Source organism: Tursiops truncatus, chromosome 5 (genome assembly GCF_011762595.2).
Source record: "Tursiops truncatus isolate mTurTru1 chromosome 5, mTurTru1.mat.Y, whole genome shotgun sequence".
Taxonomy (NCBI): Eukaryota; Metazoa; Chordata; class Mammalia; order Artiodactyla; family Delphinidae; genus Tursiops; species Tursiops truncatus.
In genome coordinates, this window is record NC_047038.1 from 93621239 (window position 1) to 93635355 (window position 14117).

A 14117-nucleotide genomic window follows, 5' to 3' on the forward strand; every position below is an offset into this window, starting at 1 on the left:
TGTTTCCTTATTTATTTTCATTTTGGATGATCTGTCCATGGGTGGAAGTGGGGTGTTAAAGTCCCCTACTATGAATGTGTTACTGTCGATTTCCCCTTTTATGGCTGTTAGTATTTGCCTTATGTATTGAGGTGCTCCTATGTTGGGTGCATAAATATTTACAATTGGTATATCTTCTTCTTGGATCGATCCCTTGATCATTATGTAGTGTCCTTCTTTGTGTCTTTTAATAGTCCTTATTCCGACCATGCAAATTTAAACCGCGTATGGAGAAGGCACCTGTGTTACACGCATGTGGATGTGCTGAACTTCTTCTGTGGTCTCCCTCCTGTCTTCTGCATCTCAGGACTGGATGATCTGGCGTATAACTATTTTCATGGAAATGGACTTTTCACATCCCAAGCAGTATAGGCATCATGCCCGATTAGGTACTTTCGACATGATCGTAACTTCCTATTTGGTGTGTGTTTCAAACCACGGTTCCTGAAGCTTCTTTAGGTAAATACTGGCACTCAGAGAGTTTCACAAGTGGTCCTCTGCAGGAAGTTAATGAAAAACAGGTTAGACCTGGGTTTCAAATCAAAACATTTAGAGCTTTGTTTTAGGACAAACCCTGGAAAGAAATACCATACAATCTGAGTGAAAAGAGAGAGGCTTCCTGGGAATGAACATTAAAGGGCTGCTCTTTGCCACTCCCTGACCCAAGCTTAACCACCAAGGAGGGAGGGTCCCTCTTTTATATTTAATTATAATAAAAAGTGTAATTTGACAGTCTAACTTGTTGCTGTTGAAAACGTTTTAGATTGAGAGCAAGGAATGTGAAGAGGAGAAGGTATCATTTGACTCTCTTGAAAGTCTATTTTTGTTTTTTTTTTGGTGGATGCAAAGCAGTTAGAAAAAATAAGTATTTTAGAGTACTGAGAAATAAGATTAATACAGAGGTCTCACATGAATTAAGAGAGTCAAAAGGGTAGAAAATTCTCAAGTCTGCCCCTTCCTCGATTCTCAGATCTTTGCTCCTTTCATCTTCAACTATTTGTGTTTGATTAAATACCGCGCCTAGGTTCTGGAGGCATGTTTAAATAAGAGTAGTGACAGTCTCATGTGAACAGGATTTACAAAAGGTGAAGAGTGCATTTGTCAGATTTTTGAGATATGGCATGGAGCTCTGAAAAGTCTGGTAATGGCATTTGAGAATTATCAAAGAAAACAAGACCCAGAACAAGAAAGCATTTTGTACTCATTTATTCATGCAGCAAATATTTACTAAGCATCTACTATGTGCCAGATACTCTTTTAGGCTCAGAGGATACAGCAGGGAAAGAGAAATAAAAAAGCGTGGAGCTTACATGCCTCTGATTTTATTAGGGAAGAGAGCTAATAAACAAAGAAATAAGTGTATAGTATATTAAGTCAGTTTTCAGTACTCTGGAGAAGGGCAGAGGTGGAGAATGAGAGTGATAGGGTACATTATTTTCTGCTCAGATATGTGAGCAGAAGTCAACATGGAGTGAGGGAGTGAACTGGGAAGATATTTGGGGGAAGACCATCCAGGCAGAGGGAACAGCAGGTATACAGCCCTGAGGCAGAAGAGCAATGAGAAAACCCCAGTGAAGTGATAGGAGGGGGACAAGGAGATTTGGGGGAGCATTATAATTATCTTCTTTTGTTACTTCAGGGTCCTCCAAGGGCCCCAAAGAATCCCTCTAGTCCTGACAGCCTTTGCATGAACTGTAGGAGTTTCCACTGTCTAGGTTTACTTTGCATTAGGAAATATTTTAAAATCTGTAGCAACTTGTTGTTAGGATTAACAACAAACATACTCATACGAAATCCATGAAACGGTGCATTTTAACATCATACCACGTGAGCATTAATGACTTGGGTCATCGATGCAAGAAATCTTCTTCCCAGGATGTTACAAACAGTAAATGTTCCTGATCTTAGCCCCTCTCAGGTGGATCCGTATTCCCATAGAAGTGAAGTGGGAGGAGAGGGAGTGTCCCCACTGTACTCCCCAAATCCTGCCAAGCCAGTCACCATTCCCCAGCCAAGAAGATGTGATGAAGCCAGATTTCTCACTTCAGTGAGCCAAGTTCCCTGTATCTTCCACAGTTAGAGTGAAGGTCCCTTAAATGCAGGTGTCTCCCCCGTAAGATGAAGTTAGAGATGCACAGAGCTGAGGCAAGAATAGTCTTCAACTCTCTGTGGCCCTTGGCCGAGAGGAGAATTTGGTCATGAAGGCTTAGCTAAGTTAAGCTCCTGACTTTGATTGTGGTACAAAAAAATAATTCTCAGACACTGGTGCTCTATGACTCAAAAGAAGATGAATACAGCTTATTTATAATCTGCCGCAAACAAATAATGAAAGTGATTCTGAGACAGAAGTTTGTGTTGATGAAGTCTTTTCAGGGGCCCAGTGTTTCAAGCTCAATCCAGATAGTTGGGTTTGCTGCCTTTGACAGAGAAATGCCGAGTGCTTGGAGAGACAGGAAGGAAGATACAATGGAATCATTAGAAACATCCCAGGTGCACCAGGCATCCATCTGGGCTTGTGGAACCAGAATGAAAGACTTAGCATAGCTTGTGGTGCTGAAAGAGGTCATTTTATGTAGTCTGGACATCTTCCAAATCTCCCAAGATACAATGATCACTTTGATTTCTAGACTATCAATATTTGAAGGAAGCAACCTCATCAGACAGCCAATTGTCTAGTGTAGACCTCGGAGAAAGCCCACACCTTGGGATATCATTGTCTTGCTTCCATCTACTTCCATCAGACTCACTCACAGTTATTAAGCCCCTAGCTGGAGGCTGAACACTGGGCTAGGATCTGGGTGTACTGTGAGTAAAACAAAAGGTCTCTGCCCTCTGGAACTTTAACTTAGAGGAGGTGGAGACACAGATATAAACAGAGATATTGAGGAATGCTGAGTGCCCTCAGGGGGAAAGGGTGCTGAGACAGAATAACAGGAGAGGACCCTGTTAAGTCAGAGTCAAGTGGCCCCGGGCAGGCCTGTCAGAGAAGATGGCCCTTAATCAGAAGACTGAAGGTAGGAAAACATTCCAGCTAGAGGGAACAGCACAGACAAAGGCATGAAGATGAGAAAGAGATCACAGTAGATCAGCTGGGGTTTTGGAGAGCTGAAGTGGGATGGGCAAAGGGGAGAGTTGGCTCCAGGTGAGGGCGACAAGGAAGGTTGGGCCAGATGTTGCAGGGCTGCGTGGACAGGGCAAGGAGTTTGGACTTTATTGAATATCCAATGGGAGGTCAGAGAAGGGTGTCCAGTAGGAGAATGCCATGACCTGACTTAGATCTTTCACAGATCCCTGGGCTGCTAGAAGATGTGGGAAATGGCTAGAGGTAGGCATAGAAGGACGCAGGAAGGGAGACTAGGGCAGATGTCCATGTCCAGGGGAGCAATGATGGTGACTTGGATGACAGGGGTGCCAAAGAAGGTGGGGAGAAGTGCACAGGAGATTCTTTTTTTTGAAGTAGTCTCATCAGGTCTTGCAGATGATTGCAGTTGGATGGAAAGAGAAGGAATTGAAGGAGACCCCCCAGGTTTCTGGTGGTTGGTGGTGCCATTTAAAGGGATTGAAGAAGAAGAGCAAACTGGGGACGAGCACAGACAGTGGAGCCAGATTGCCTGGGTTCAAATCCTGGCTGTGCCACAGGCACGTTATGTGACTGTCAGCAAGTCTTTTAACTCTCGGTGCCTCAGTCTTCTCCCCTGTAAGATGGGATCATAATAGGATGGGTTCTGAGGGTTAAATGAGCAAATATGTATAAAGCACAAGTGAGTACCATGTAACTGATACATGGTAGAAGAAATCATTTTGAAAGGAAATAATGAGTTGATACGTCAGATATAACCAGTGTTCAAAATAGAAGTCTGGGCTGTGAATACAGCTGTGGGAGTTGTCTGCATATAGAAGGGGAAGTGGCAGAAATAACCCACAGCAGGAGTAGAGGGAAAGAAAAGAGAAGGAGACTTTCCATTTTAGAACCTACTTTATAGATGTCAGCCAAAGGGGAGGAGCCAAAAAAGGAGAGGCCCAGGAGAGGTCTGGCTGGGTTAACCCTGAGTGACACATACTTCTAAGGAATCTGGGTTTCTCCTAATTATAATCTGTGTTTCATAGAAACACAACATACATCGCTTGTTTGTCCCCATCTTCCCTAATTTCTGAATCATATTCGTCTTTCTACTCCAGCTCAACACCCTCAGTCTCAACACTGGAATGTTATCACATTCCAGTGCTCTGGCTCTGGGACTCCCCTGATGAAATCAGAACAGGAAAAGTTGGCAAGTGTGGGTATTTTCTCCTTTGAGTGAGCACAGGAAGAAATGCAGACATCTCCCTTGAACCTCTTAGATGATGCAGACAAAACCATAATGGCATTCTTGCTCCTGTCAGGCATCCCTGAGGCTGCCAGTCCCTGCTGTCCCCACGCCCTGCTTCTCTTTACAGGCCCCAGGTGGAGAGCGAGCCTGCAGTGGTGATGGGAGCCTTCTGTCTGCAGTGATCACTGCCAGCCTGAGGGAAAAGAAAACGACGCTACCCTTTGCCCTGTAGGACCTGAGTGGTTACCAAGCCTTTTCTCTGGCTTCTTCCCTGCTGTATGGTTTCCTGGGGCTGCTGTAACAAAGTACCACAAACTGGGTGGTTTAAAACCAGAGAAATTTATTGTCTCACTGTTCTGGGTGCTAGAAACCTGAAATCAAGGTGTTGGCAGGCCATGTTCCCTCTGAAACCTGTAGGGGATCCTTGCTCACCCCTTCCAGCTTCTGATTCTCTGGCAATCTTCGGTGCTTCTTTGCTTGAGGCTGCACAACTCCAATCTTTGTTTTCACCTTCCCTTCACAATTTCCCTGTATATCTCTGTCTTAGTAGACATGGCTGTCTACTAAGGACACCAATCATATTGGATTAGGGGTCCATCCTTAGTTAAGACCTCATCTTAACTAATTATATTTGCCAAAACCTTATATCCAAATAGCTCATATTCTGAAGTACTGTGGGTTAGGACTTCAACATTTCTTGAGGGGGAGGGGTGGGCACAATTCAACCCATGCCACCTGCCTCACTTGACCATATTTCATTTCAGGACCTTTTAGAGTAGACTTTCTTTGATTTTGAAAACCACTTTTTCTTGGAAAATTGAATAAGTTTTATATTTTCCAAGTTTTGATCCTTTTATTTATTTATTTATTTTAGGCAACTCCATTTTTCCTTTTATCCTAAATCCTCATGACCCAGCAGACTGTTTTGACACTGAGCAGAGAGTGATCATTTCTCCCTGGCTCTTCGAGAGTTCCTAAGTCCTGAAGGTTTATATGAGGCTCTGATTTGAAAGCTTAACTTTGGGACATGGCCTTTCCAGGGCTTTAGGAAGTGATACGGGATTTGGCTTTGCCTCGCCTTCGAAACGTACCTGCAGCAGCTGCTATTCTTGCTCTGGAGTGTTTGGCTTTAAATATGTTCCTCGTCAGCAGGATTGGCACCCTGTGTTTTTCTCTTTCATCCATTCTTCTGAATATAAATGTTTGACTTCTTGCAAACGCAGTGCGCTTTCATGAAGAAATAGAGACGACTGACTTTCCCGAGTCAAGGACAGACTGGTGTCTCTCAGGGGTAGCGGCAGACAGCTCCCCAGGCCTGGCTTGGCCACACCAGTGGCTTCAAGGTGTCATGGGCTATGACTGACATCTGAAGGATAGTTTTAGAGGGTCAGGGAAAGTTAAATAGGCATGAAGAAGAAAGATGCATCCTAGCCTAGTCATTAGGAGCAAAGACTGACCAGTTGCCGCCTGTGAGAACTTGGGCGACAGCTTAGTCGTCATCTGCAAATAGGATTCATTATATCTGCTTTATCAGTTCACTGTGAGGACTGAATGAGCTAATGCAGGAAACGTGCTTAGCAAATAGTGAGTAGCAGCAATTGTTATTAATATAAAGAGCTCCTGTTGTTTCCCCCCTTTATTTGGACATTCCTTGCGGTAAATTTATTTTCCAACTGGTTTCAGGATCCTGTTCCCTTTGGGGGCATCTGAAGGTCAGGTTTGAGAGAAGAAAAGCAACTAAATGTGTTTAAGGGATGTGGATGGAAATCTGATCAAACATGATTAAAAATAAAAAGATTTTGCCAAGTATTGGGCTTCCCTGGTGGCGCAGTGGTTGAGAGTCCGCCTGCCAATGCAGGGAACACGGGTTCGTGCCCCGGTCCGGGAAGATCCCACATGCTGCGGAGGGGCTGGGCCCGTGAGCCATGGCCGCTGAGCCTGTGCGTCCGGAGCCTGTGCTCCCCAACGGGAGAGGCCACAACAGTGAGAGGCCCGCGGACCGCAAAAAAAAAAAAAAAAAAAAAGACTTTGCCAAGTATTCATGTGATGTCCTGCACTAGCGCTGACACTTTGTTAGGGTAGTAGGGTTCATAGAAATAAACTAAGTCAAGTATTGATTAGTAATTTAAATGTCAAAGAATTAAGCCTGCAATGGAGCAGGCGTTGCAAGCAGTTTGGTTTGGCTGTAAAAATGCCAACATTCCTGAAACAATGAGCTCATCATCAAATTCTTATTCCACGCCCACAAAAGAATCTATGACTTGTTTGCTCGATTTTGTTTTGGTTTTCTGGGCAGCTAAGAACGAAATAGGGCAGTGATTCTCAAACACGTTAGTGCGTTGGAATCCTCTGGAGGGCTTGTGTAAACCCGGATCCTGAATCTTAGCCCCAGAGTTGTTGATACAGTAAGACTGTGGTGGGGCCTGAGAATTTGCTTTCTAATAAGTTCCCCGGCAATGCTGACGCTGCTGATCCAGGAACCACACTTTTGAGAACCACTAATATGGAATTTCCTGAGGCCTTATGATGTGGTGGAGACCTCAAGGCATTTTAGTTACAAGGAAGTGGGTTCAAATTCTGGGGCTGTACTTAGTAGCAGAGTTATGTCAAGCAAATAATCTCTCTGAGATCCAGTTTCTTCCTTTTTTTTTTTTTTGTTTTTTTTGCGGTACGCGGGCCTCTCGCTGTTGTGGCCTCTCCCGTTGGGGAGCACAGGCTCTGGACGTGTAGGCTCAGCGGCATGTGGGATCTTCCCGGACCGGGGCACGAACCTGTGTCCCCTGCATCGGCAGGCGGACTCTCAACCACTGCGCCACCAGGGAAGCCTGTCTTCCATTTTTAAATGGAAATAATAAAATCCCCCTCTTTAAGGTCATGGTAACAGTTGAATAAGATGTCTGTGAAGCACCTTGTTCACTGCGTGACATGTATTACTTTACAAGATTCCATTAATTTCTTTTACTGTAAGATTTTTTTCATAAGTCATATATTTATTTCTGAATGTTTTGGGCAATGAAGCCTATCAAATGAATATACTGCTCATTTAAATAACTGAAACACTTTGAAAGATTTCACTAAGATTCCATTTCAGAAGCCCTGTGCCATTTTTCACAGGGGTGTGTGTGTGTATGTGTGTAGTTTTTTTTCCTTTTAATCAAACGAGTAGTTCCTCCCCATTAAATTCTTACTAGGTAGCAAGTTGCATAATGGATTGGGAATTTCATCCTTCTCTAGTTTTGTACATTGGAATTTCGGCATATTTTGATGTATAGGTAGCAGAGGGCAGTGAAAAGGTCACAGCTAGAATGGAAACCCTGAGTTTTCATAATTCATGGATAATTAGAGTCTGACTACAGTTTTCTCTTTTGTATTCAAAAGCAGCCATGGGAATATCTCCATGGCACAGAAGCACCAGGGAAGCTTCTAAAACATGTGCAGTCTGACACCTCATTTCTAAAGACCATGGTTCCATGTGTCTAGGGCAGGGCCTGGTCATATGCATTTTAATCAACAAAAAATCAATCAACCGATCTAAGAAAGAAATGGAAAATTTTATTCGAGCCCAACTGAGGATTATGACCCAGGAAGAGCCTCTCAGAAAGCTCGGAGAGCTGTTCCACCCTCTAGAAGTCAAAGCACAGTTGTGTAAGTTTTTTGAGACAGAGGGCTGTCCATTAAATGATGTATTATTGACAGTTCACACAATCCAGATCTGCAAGGACAAAGGGGTAGGTCGTGATCAAGAAGGAATGTTATCTTTTAAGGAGTTGTCTTGTTGGTGCTGCGAGAATGTTGCTGTTTATGGCTGAGCAGGTATTCCTGCCAATGGGGGAGGTTTGGTCAATGCAGAATGCAGATATACAGTGCACCGTAGAGGGGAGAGAGGAGGCCAAAGGGCAGAAAAAAATGTTTATGTTTAAATTTTTCTTGTCTTGCCATAAAATATGAATTTTATTTCACAAAAGGGTCAGCCCAGGTGGTACCAAGACTACGTTTTAAGACAGACTAGGAATGGGCTGCAATGTTCAGAACTGCTTTTAAATTCTGCTGCTTAACTAGCTATGTGGACTTGAGCAAATTCTCCAGTCTCCTTCAATCTTGGTGTCTTATACGTGACATGGATCATTCTTACTCATTCATCGGTGCCGTTGTGCAGGTGATAGTTAATGTATAAAAGGTGCCACAGTGCTGGGCACAAAGCACTCAAATGCTCCAATATTGTGATGGTTCTTCTAAAATGCCAGACAGGGAAAGTGGACAGATAAGATAAACACGAAAGTTCATAAATGAATAGAACTGAAATGAAGCCAGTTGGCTGTGTGAATCCATAAAATATTTATTAAGCCTTGAAGAAAGAGAATTCTCCAAAGATCATGTTGAAGTGACTGATTTCTTACAGGTGGTTTAGATCAGGCACATTTACAATTAGTTCCTAACTTGTTATAATTACTTTTTTGGAATCAAAACTTTATTTTGGGTACTTTAAGGTGAAACAGTGTTGGAATGTACTGAAATAAATTGTTCAATCCAATCTATTGAATCAACAGACTATCATTTTTTACTGTGCCAAAACATTAATTTTCCATTCACTTTAATGTGACAAGATAATGTCCTTTCATGAAAATATTAAACACTTCAGGAGAGCCTAAATGAAACCATATTAACATAAGACAACAGAGCCAATATTACTCAGTAATAGGATAGAAACATCAGTTAGAAAGAAAACATTGTCACTGTAAAGACAGACTTTTATTCAGAGTTAGGAAGTACCATATAAGTACATGTTTACTTGGATTTTTCTCAATTTCTCTTAAGCAGTTTTAAGATATTTTATTTCTTCTGTAGGATGGTCTTTCTCAGCTTACTGACAAGTTTCTAGTTTATGTGCTTAAAATTAGTATCATGGCATTTTTTACTTCCATGCTATTCTTGAAGACCTATGTCAGTGGAGCTTTCAGAAGGGAATTTATCTGCCACAATTGTACATCCATTAAACAAAGCTTAAGAACAGACAGTCCTAATGGGGTTTACATTTATGGATCCTTTGGTGTAGGTTTTCCCAAGGACAATGGTGAACATTAATTAAAACATCTTGAAGTCTATAAACTGCAGTTACTTCTAGGTGAGATACAGTGAAGAGCTTTGAAGTATCACTTGAAAAAAGAAGATGTAGGAAATTTCCACTTTCTCACTGCTTTCATGCAGATATCACTTTAAAGCAAATATTCTTCAGAATCACCATGATTAACACAATTCACTGCTCTAGAGAATGAATGTTTTATATTTTCAATTTGTTACACAAGAGAAGAAAAGGAGAGGTCTTACTATAAATGTGGTAGCTGTCATATTGCCTGCATATCTGGGGTGGGGAGACTCTCTTGAACCACTCCTGAAGTGATAAGAAGGTGTGCAAATTATGGGTTTGTTGTGTCTTTCCAGTAGGCATATGGGAATATGCGTATGTAACATAAGTAAAGATGTCACTTTGGACTAGTGGGACTGTCAGATATTTTCTTCTAGGTTGGACACCAAGGGACCATGAGAGATTATCCCAGCTTTAGCGCATCAGGGGATGCTGAAGCGATTCATAAGGCAATCAGAGGAATTGGTGAGTGATGCTTTACAATTCCTTTTTTAATGTTGAAGCATATCAGGAAGTTAAAGCTAAAAGCGCATGGGTTCAGGTTGCCCAAGTTACCTTACTCAATTAGAGAAATTATAAGGTACTTTAAAAAAATTGTGAAATAATGTGGCAAAGTATAGGGAACCCAGTTTTATTATATCTTAATATTTGCCATGTTTACTTAATATTAAACACTACCATGACCATCACTGCTACCAACAACCATCATCATCATCATCATCATCACCATAAATCATTATAGATACAGTCCCTGACGATTCTGCCTGGATCTCATTCCCACCTCATTCCTTAGAGATAAACAGCATTCTAAATTAGAATTTATTCCCACGAAACTTTTAATTCTGTACTCCATATGTATGTACCTATTGTTGTGCATGGGCACAAACAGTATAACTTGAAATCCTACCTTATGTTTTCTTCTGCAACTTGTTTTTTTGTCCCTTAACATTACGTTTTTGAGATTTATCCATGTTGATATGTTTAGCTCTAGTTCATTAATTTTTAACTGCGGAATAGTTTATTATCACATCGTAAGATGGGAATAGTGAGTGAACACTTAAGTTGCCTACAGTGCTTTTCTATGACAATATAAAAATATTGCATTGAATAGTCATGCTTATGTCTTGTTGTGTGCATTTGCTAGCACCTCTCCAGAATATAATGGTTGAAATGTCTGGGTTGAAGGTAATGTTCATCTCCAGATTAACTAGAAATTTTGCCACACTGCTCTCTCAAATAAATATGCAAATTAGTATTCCTGCCAGCAATATATGAGACTTCCTCTTTCTCCGTATTCTCATCGGTACTTGCGGCAGTCATCCTATTCAGTTTTTCCAACTGAGTGGATCTAAAATTGTACCTCATTCTGTATCTGTTTCCTTCCTCCTCCCCATCCCCCATTATTGATGCAGTTAAGCATCCTCTCTTGTTTATTTTCTTCTTTTTCCATGAATTACACCTCCATATCTTTTATCCATTTTTCAGTTGGGTTGTCTTCTTTGTGCTTGGCAAGAAAAAATTTTTACTTTTCAATTTAAAATTTATTTTTTAAAATAAATTCTGGATACAAAACTTTTTTAAAAAATTACAAGCTATGAAAATACCTTCTCCAAGAATGTAATTTTCTTTTTTTTTTTTTTTTTTTTTTTTTTTGCCACACGCGGGCCTCTCACTGTTGTGGCCTCTCCCGTTGCGGAGCACAGGCTCCGGACGCGCAGGCTCAGTGGCCATGGCTCACAGGCCCAGCCGCTCCGCGGCATGTGGGATCTTCCTGGACCGGGGCACGAACCTGTGTCCCCTGCATCGGCAGGTGGACTCTCAACCACTGCGCCACCAGGGAAGACCTGTAATTTTCTTTTAATATTGGCTACAGTAACTTTTATCGCATAGAAGTTTTAAATTTTAGTGAAATTAAGTTTACCAGTATTTTTTGTAATGATTTGTACTTATTGTGTCTTTTCTATGATGAGCTCATAAAGATATCCTCCTGTATTTTCTCCCCAAAATTTTACAATCTTATTTTTCCCACTGAGCTCTTTAATCTGCCTGGAATTAATGTTTGTGAATGGCATTTAAATCTAATTTTATTTTATCTCAAGTGGCTATGTAATTGTCCCAGTGCAATCAATTGAAGAGTTCATCCTTGCCACACTGATTTGTAATGCCACTGCTGTCCTATAAGTTTTGCTATTTTTCTGCTCTCTGTTACATTCCATTGGTCTGTTTGCCTCACTGTCTCAATATAACATTGTCATAATTACTATTATGACTATTACATAATTATTATTATTTTATAATGACACTTAGTGTCTAGTAAGGCAAGAGATTTTCTTGGCTTTGCCCTGTCCTATGAATTTGAGGGTCAGTTTGTAAAGTTCCATGAATTATACTATTAAGGTTCATAATAGTAATTACTATCAATGTAATATTATTGTATTTCTGCCTGTTTAGGTTTTTTTTTATTGCTATTTTTAAGTGAAAGTTATTTCTTTCTCTATCTCTTTGATTGCCTATTTAAACACAGGGTTGAATAGACTTTTCCATGAAGTTAATGTCAGTTTGAATGAATTAGTGGTCTTTAAATTCTATCGCTTGTGTTTCTTCTTTAACATTATGTTTCTTCACTGATTTACACATTTTGATTGGCAGGCCCGCTTTGAGAAGGAGGTTTTTGTTTGTAAGCACTACTACCTACACCAAAACCAGGCGTCATGGTGGCATTTGCCTTAGGGACGTGTCAGATCCAGCCTCTGAACCATTAGACATCTTGGTTTAATTTCTGGTCTTGAGCATGTAGCACGTGCAGAAATAAGAGAGGAGAAATTGCCTGGCGTACAACCTACATGTAACTGTGGGTAGTTAGTTATGTCTGGAGTCTAGTGGCAAAGGGTATAGAGATGCAGAGAAGGGGGTAGGAAATTAGAATATGAGGTGGGAGCTAGGTCCTAATTAATTGGTGCACAAGCTAAGGGGCTTAAACTTCATCCCGAAGGTTACGGAGAATCATTAGAATTTCAAAAAAGGAACTGACATGATCTGCTGCATTAAAAAAATTTACTTAGAAAAAAAATTTACTTAGGCAGTAATATACAGTATAAATTATAAGGGGGTCAAGTTAGGAGGCTGTTGAAGTTTCTAGGTAAAATATGATGAGTGCACAGTGGCAGAGAAGAGGACAAATCCAAGAGATGCAGGTATTGTTACAATGTAAAAAGTAAGGAAAAGAAAGGAGTATAACTCTCAGGATCTTTGGTTGGATGACTGCATCTGTAGTGGTGTCAATGGTGAGGGAACATAGGATGAAAGACAAGTTAGAGAAGAAATAGAATGAATCCAACCTGGAGCAGCTGAGTTTGAGATACTTGTAGTTGGAGGTGTCTAGTCGTGCACCAACTCAGATACCTTTATAGGTTCAAGTTGATAATCAGACTCACAGGGCACAATGAGGGTTAATCTAACTCTGTTTACTTAACTATGCAGAAGAATACAAGACCAAAGACCCCGTGGGGCAACATCTGTCACTAGGAGTCCCAGCAGCTAATCAAGTACACCGTTTCCTTTGCCCCGTCATTCATGTAGAGTGTGTACCACTGCCGTGGGTGTAAGGTGTGTGTGGGTCACCTCAACACAGGGAAGTTGAGCCTTGAATTCCAGTGGATCTTTTAGACCATTCTAGTCATGCAGGCCCAAGACAGAAGCCAACTCACAGCCCCCAACCCAGGGGCAGTCCTCTACCACAAAGGAGCAGACACAACTTCTCACATTATCTTAATACTATAATTACCAAAAAAATAGTGATCTGGAGGTTGTTTTCAGGCAGGCTAGCATCAGCCCTTTACTTGTACTTACAACAGGTGGTTAAGTATATGGGTCTGAAATGCCTGAAAGAGGTATGGACCACTGGTAGAAATAGATGTTCTGGATTAAGAGATTTGGGTTCAGATTCTTGCTGTGCCACTTAAAAGCTGCCTGTCTTTGGCAAGTGAGGTAAGTTTTCTAAATGTTAGTGTCTTTATCTTTAGAACAGCTTAATCATACCTACTGCCCAGGGCCCTGTGAATATTAACTATGACAATGAATAAAAGGTGCCTAGTGTGTGGTAGGTTCTTGATAAATGTCAGTTCCTTTTTTTCTAGAGGAACAAAAATGACTTTTTACATCAAATATGGAGATAGAAAGATAAAAGGGGATAAGACAGTAACTGGACCTCAGAAGGATGAAAAAACCTACTTCCAAAGCAGTATGTTCTTTGTGCCACTTCTCTGTCTGATATACGGATAGGAATATTTGGGCAATGATGGTTTTCTTCCCCCTAAACTATCCAAATAAAGTTCATTTTCTTTTCCAAAAGCCAAGCAATCAAAGAAATAATGATGCCAACCTGGGAAGACCTGGAAATTAAAAATTAAAATGCCTTCCTCTCTGCATTTGTTTCAGACCCTGAATCATTTTTCTTTTGTTCACCACAGGTATTAAGCATATTTGAGTTGATGGTGAATACCATTATTTTCGTTTCATGTAGGAACCGATGAGAAAGCGCTCATTAGCATTCTGACTGAGAGGTCGAACGCACAGCGGCAGCTGATTGCTAAGGAATACCAAGCAGCATATGGAAGGGTAAGATT

The 14117-nt window shown here is 41.1% G+C and overlaps 1 protein-coding gene across 5 annotated transcripts in view; it reads left to right on the top strand.

The window, feature by feature from the left end:
- ANXA3 (annexin A3) overlaps nt 1-14117 on the top strand; it is a 71250-nt gene that overhangs the window by 16509 nt on the left and 40624 nt on the right. For all 5 annotated transcript variants that reach the window (XR_012332081.1, XR_012332082.1, XM_073805377.1 and 2 more), the window contains 2 exons: nt 9870-9957; nt 14015-14109. Coding sequence is in view for 3 of the 5 variants with exons in the window: in XM_073805377.1 (XP_073661478.1) it covers nt 9870-9957; nt 14015-14109 (183 nt within the window). In the remaining 2 variants the exon portion in view is untranslated. The remainder of the gene's footprint in view (nt 1-9869; nt 9958-14014; nt 14110-14117) is intronic.